A 6,346-nucleotide genomic window follows, 5' to 3' on the forward strand; every position below is an offset into this window, starting at 1 on the left:
CTGGTGAAGGTTATCGATGGTGTGGTGTATAGAAGAAAATATGACATAAATGTTATATAACCGCTATGACTCACATTGGTAATCTAAAATAATCACGGTATTATAGTTTTTAATATACTCTTAAATGATAATTTTTTTTATTTTTTATTTTTTAACCAAATTAATTTTTAATTTTTAAATTTTTTTTCTAAAAATCAAACCATACCTAGCCTAAGAATTTTTTAATAAGTCATTTCTTACATTAGTAACTTATTTAATTATTTGTTAATTTTACGACATTTTTACCATCTGAGACCTGTTTGATAACTATTTTGTATTCAATTTTCAATTTATATTTACAAAATTTTAAAAACTGCCACAAAACTTATTTGATAATTTTTTGGATTTATAAATGAGTGTCTCAGTTTGTAAATTTGAAGAAAAAACATAAATTCAAAAAATGAGCTTATGTTGGTTTTTAAACAGAAATTTAAAAATTTTACTAACAAAATTTTTTTTCAATTAATTTTTTTTTCAAATAATTTTTTTTTTCCAATTAATTTTTTTTTCAATAAATTTTTTTTCCAACTAATACTAACCGAGAGGGCAATTGGTAATGCTACTTTAAATCTTAGGGAGGGATTGTAATTTCTAAAATGTGAGGGGCGTCAATGTAATTTACCTAGTGAGGGTAAAATTGGTATTTAAAAAAATTAAATTGCTGAGGGGGAATCTGTAATGAAACTTTAAACCTTGGAGGAGATGTAATTTTCAAAAAGTGAAGGAAAACTGTAATAAACATAAACCAAAGGATGTCAGTGTAATTTACCCTTTTTATTTTATTTTATTTTATTTTTTATTGTTTTTATGGCCTCAAATAGCAAGGTTTAAGAATAATGCTTGGGACCCCCTTTTGGGGGTTACCCCTCACCCCTTTGTCACATGACGGGTGGTGATTGGAGGTGCAGAAAGAAAAAAAAAAAAAAAAAAAAAAAAAAAAAAAAAAAAAAAAAAACCAATGAGGGGGGGGGGGGGTGTTTTTCAAAAGGGTGGGGAAAAAAGAGGGATGAATGCTGAAGTCAGTGTCTGAGTGCAGAACATCACTCCAACTCCTCTTCGGCCCATTTCATACCCATTTCAAACAAAAAAAATATAACCAATGAGGGGGGTGTTTTCAAAAGGGTGGAGAAAAAAGAGGGATGAATGCTGAAGTCAGTGTCTGAGTGCAGAACATCACTACAACTCCTCTTCGGCCCATTTCATACCCATTTCAAACAAAGCAATTCAAATCAATCTTCTAATTCTCTCATGGTTTCATTCTTCAGATCATCATCATCATCATCGTCATCATCAAGAAGTTTTTCTCACAAATACCATCTCAGAAAAACAAGAAAATGGCCACTCTCACCATACAAGGCCAAATGGCAAGAAACATTCAATGATCAACAAGCCATTCAAACCCTCAAACAATCATCATCAACAAACTCAACCCATCTTCTCTCTTCCCTCATCGATTCCTTCTCTGTCTACAGATCAAACCCAACTCCCAATGCCTACCATTTCGTCATCAAAACCCTAGCCAAAACCTCCAAATTCGACCAAATCCCCCAAGTTCTCGATCGCATCGAACGAGTCGAAAAATTCGAAACACCCGAGTTCATTTTCGTCGATTTGATCAGAATTTATGGCGATTCGAATTTGATTCGACAAGCCATTGATCTGTTCTTTAGGATACCTAAGTTCAGGTGTGTTCCTTCGGTGGATTCTCTCAATTCTTTGCTTTCAGTGCTTTGTAAGAATCGAGAGGGTATTTGGGTTGTTCCTCAAATTTTGTTGAAGAGTCAGTTGATGAATATACGTGTCGAAGAATCTAGCTTTTGTGTCTTAATCAAGGCTCTTTGTAGGATTAGGAAGGTGGGTTATGCGATTAAGTTGTTGAATTTTATGATTAGTGATGGGCATAGTCTTCTTGATGGGAGATTGTGTTCTTTAATTTTGTCAACTCTCTGTGAAGGAAAAGATTTGTCTGGTGTTGAGGTTATGTGTTTTTGGGAAGAAATTAGGAAATTAGGGTTTTACCCTAAGAGTTTGGATTGGTGCAATGTGATTAGGTTTTTGGTGAAGAATGGGAAGGGCATGGATGCTTTGGGTGCTCTTGAGGATATGAAAATGGATGGAATCAAGCCCAATGTAGTCTGTTATACTTTGGTTTTAGATGGGATTGTTGCAGAAGGGAAGTTCAAGAAGGTAGATGAACTGTTCGATGAAATGCTTGTGTTGGGTTTGGTTCCCGATATTCATACTTACAATGCATACATAAATGGTTTGTGTAAACAGAACAAGGCAGAGGAGGGAGTGAAGATGATTGGTTATATGGAGGAGTTGGGTTGCAAGCCCAATGTCGTTTCGTATAATACGATCTTGCAGGGGTTTTTTGATGTTGGGAAGTTGAGTAGGGCAATGGAGATTGTGAAGGAGATGGAGTCGAAGGGCGTGCGCCTTGACTCACAAACGTATGATATTATCATTGATGGGTTGGTAAAGGATGGTCAAATTGATGAAGCTTGTGGTCGATTAAAGGAAATTTTGGATAAGGGTTTAATTCCTCAGTCTTCAACATTTGATGAAGTGATATGTGGGTTGTGTCAAAGAGGGCTGGTTTGTAAGGCAATGGAACTGTTAAAAGAAACAGTTGGCAAGAATGTTGCTCCTGGGATTAGGGCATGGGAAGCTCTACTTGTATATGAGTTTAAACCTAGTGTTGAGGAGACAGCTTCAATGGATGCTAAAATTCCCATTCAAACTGATGGCAAGAATATTGCTCCTGGGATTAGGGCATGGGAAACCTTACTTGTATCTGAGTTTAAATCTAGTTTTGAGGAGACTGCTTCAATGGATGCTAAAATGTTCATTCAAACTGAATTACTTGGGTAGCCAGAATATTAACTTTGAGCATGAAATTTTGTTAACCTCCAACATTGATCTTTGGTGCATATTAGTGTTCATTCAAATTGAATTACTTGTATGTGAGTTTAAATCTAGTTTTGAGGAGACTGCTTCAATGGATGCTAAAATGTTCATTCAAACTGAATTACTTGGGTAGCCAGAATATTGACTTCGAGCGTGAAATTTTGTTAACCTCGAACATTAATCTTTGGTGCATGTTGGTGTTTCACACTGAAAACTCCTTTTTATGGACCACTGTTACTCACGTTTGAACATTGAATCCATACGTTCACACTTGCAAGTTGCTGGAGAAGAGCTAAAGCACAAAATCATGTACTATTGTGGAGTTCACTTATTTAACACAAAAGAGAACATACATTTTGAGAACATTGGTGCTATTCAATTTATTGCTACTATAAAAGAGGCATTGGCTGCCTTTTCTGTAATTGTGCGCTTGAGTTGCACCCTTTCTTAATCCGCTACTTGTTAATGCATCATCACTTGATTCTTTACTTTGCCAATTTCTGCTTTCATCTTTTATGAGAACTGAATTACAAATGTCAAGAATCATTTCAACTGCAAAGAATTCTATGCTTACACCATATAAACGCTTGCCTAACCCCTTTCTAGCATCGTGGTTCGAGGATTTGAGTTACAACCCATTGCCAATGTGCCATAGACTTCAATTGGTCATTGCTCTGCTGTGCTGCACATCCATGGAAATTGAGTGTACTTCATTTAAAGATGAAAGCTTAGAATTGAAACCTTCTGTCATGGATTGTCCTGTGTGATGCTTAGGTTGTCGGGAACATGAAGCTTAGTGGATCAATGGTTAGTGCTAAGCAATCCAATAGGTCTCTACTCTCGCCAATCTTATTGTAAGCGCGAGCCTTGTGCACTAGGTACGTCCTTTTTTGGGTCTGAAATACATTTTTTTTTTTCTGTATTGGTTTATGAGGATTTCTGTATTGGTTTATGAGGATTTCTTCCCTACAACAATGATTCATCCCACTAAAAACATCACCACTAATAGCACTAATGCATTAAAAAAGTAAAAAAAAAATAAAAAAAATACAACTCCAAGACCAAAACATCACATTATTAATGGCGGGACCCACTGCCACCTAATTAGTGGGAGCACTAATTAGTGCTCCCAAGAATTTTTCTTCTTCCCTATATCTCTCAATGCTATTGCACTAGGTACGTCCTCATTGGTTTATGAGGATTTCTTCCCTATATCTCTCAATTGCTATTGCACTAGATAAATTCTAGGTTCACATTACTGACTGGAACACTGAGTTGAGCCGAACCATTAGGTGCCAAATCAAACAGAATAATTATCATGTGATATAGATCATTGCCCAGGCCGGGGGCGTCAGCCCACAGGAAAACATTTTTGCAGATGTGATCATGAATCCAGCCTGATTGAAACATTGTCAGTTTCTTTTATTTATTTATTATTTTTAATTAAATAAAAATGTAAATAGTGTACATATTTGAAAACAAATGAAACTAAAGACAAAAATAAACATACTTGGTGAGTTGCCAAAAGGTGATAGAAAGGATCGGATGTGGTGGCCAGAGGCGGGTATTGGAGGTGGTGACGAGAGTGTCGCCCAAAATCATGGGAGGGTGACTTGAGAGTAGTTGGTGGTTGTTGGAGGTCACAAGGTGGCCACAGGGTCGTCGATGGTCAGCTAGCTAATGGCCAAAAGTAGTGGATGGCTGTGATGGGTGGGGGAGGAAGGAGTGAAATTTTACTTTAAAAATAAAAGAGAATAAATATTTTTTTATTTTCATTTTCTAAAGTTCTTAAAATTTTAGAATCAATTTCATTTTTATAAACATGAAAATAGGGGAAATTACAATAATAATAAAAAAAAAATCTAGAGTTTGAGTCTTGTATTAAAATAAATCCTGAGTTTTTAATTTTGTCAATTTAATTCCTAAACTTTTGATTTATTTTCAATCTAAATCATTTGTCTTCTTTCATTAAGTAAAATCGATAAAAAAATATATATATTTTTTAGTCATTAAACCCAATGAAAAATATATTTTAGATATTTTATGAATACTTACATCGAATTTAATGATTAAAATACTTTTTTTCCTTTGATTTTACTTAACAAAAAAAAAACATAATCTAAATTGAAAACAAATTAAAAGATTAGAATTCAAATTGATAAAATAAAAAATTTAGGATTTATTTTGATATAAGACTCAAACCTTGAAATTTTTTATGTAATTGTCCCATGAAAATAATATTTCAAATAAGTTTTTGTTATTAGTTTTTTAAAATAAAATAAAATATACCGAAAACATTTGGTAGCATTTCTATTTTCCCCTTTTTTCTTTTGAAAGTGGAAATGAAAAAATCGTTTTGTATATTGTTTCTATTTTCAAAACAAATGGTATATTGATTTCAAAATTTGTGAAAATTTTGGAAAAAAATTTTATTTATTTTTTTTAAAAAAAATTCACTCGCTCTGCTCTCTCCTAGCATATCTAGTCACCACATGCTTTTTCTCTAATAAGTTTCGGCCACTTTTTGATAAGCTTTGACACAAATTGATTTTTATTAGTAAATATAGGGTTGGTTTGGAAAGTTGATTAATTTTTTGATTTTTTGATTTTTTTGACTATTTTAGCCGAGGCTAAAAAGTTTAGTTTGGGAATAATTTTTTAATTTTTTTGTTTTTTTTTTTTGTGAGAGCAGAGTGTAATGATTATGGATTGGATGTAATGTTTTGTCTTTTGTGACTAAAATAGCATATTTTATTTTTTATGACTAAAATAGTTAAAAAAATCCCATATTCTTCTTCTCAAACGGTGCCATAATAAGACTTAATACTTTTTACTTCCAAGTTTGGGTACTTCCAAAAAAGTCAAAAAGTCAAAAAGTTACTCAAAAAGTTAAAAAGTTAACACTATTCACCAAAAGTCAACAATTACGGCTGCACAACTCCCAATTCAAATTTTTCCCTACAAATCAATTTTTACAATTTTTTATTACACATTTTTCAATAAAAAGTCAAGAAGTTAACCCAAACATCTATATTTTCAACTTCAATTTTTTAGTCTAAAAAGACAAAAAGTGCACTTTTTTACTCTTCCCAAACTTGACCATAGTTTATTGTAGACAACATAATAAAATAGTGTGTTGAATGATGCTGAGTATTACTTTAATACCATCAAATAATTACCCATCTGTCAAGGGTGTGTGACCCACTTCCCATGGGATCACCAGCGATGAAATGGGAAGTGGGGCTAGTGTCGGTGTTTGGCATTGGATACTTTGTTTTGATTTGGAGCAACTGTTAGCTGGCCGATCATCTACCTTTCTAGCTTGACATTTGAATCAAACCAAAGTTATTAACTTGGTGCTTAAGGAGTAATTATTTGATAGTTTTGAAATATTATC

At 33.4% G+C, this 6,346-nt stretch overlaps 1 protein-coding gene across 1 annotated transcript; it reads left to right on the forward strand.

The window, feature by feature from the left end:
- The first annotated feature begins 1,112 nt into the window (after positions 1-1,112).
- On the forward strand, positions 1,113-3,446 carry LOC114281662 (Pentatricopeptide repeat (PPR) superfamily protein). The gene has a single exon (XM_028224219.2). It carries the CDS (start codon positions 1,183-1,185, stop codon positions 2,911-2,913), a length of 1,731 nt encoding a protein of 576 aa, XP_028080020.2. The 5' UTR covers positions 1,113-1,182; the 3' UTR covers positions 2,914-3,446.
- Positions 3,447-6,346: the final 2,900 nt, after the last annotated feature.

The sequence above is a fragment of the Camellia sinensis genome, chromosome 10 (genome assembly GCF_055761805.1).
Source record: "Camellia sinensis isolate YWXY chromosome 10, ASM5576180v1, whole genome shotgun sequence".
In the NCBI taxonomy this organism is placed as follows: Eukaryota; Viridiplantae; Streptophyta; class Magnoliopsida; order Ericales; family Theaceae; genus Camellia; species Camellia sinensis.

Bases quoted from the DNA above. Each gene is read 5' to 3' on its own strand.
- LOC114281662 (XM_028224219.2), top strand. From the start codon at position 1,183: ATGCTGAAGTCAGTGTCTGAGTGCAGAACATCACTACAACTCCTCTTC.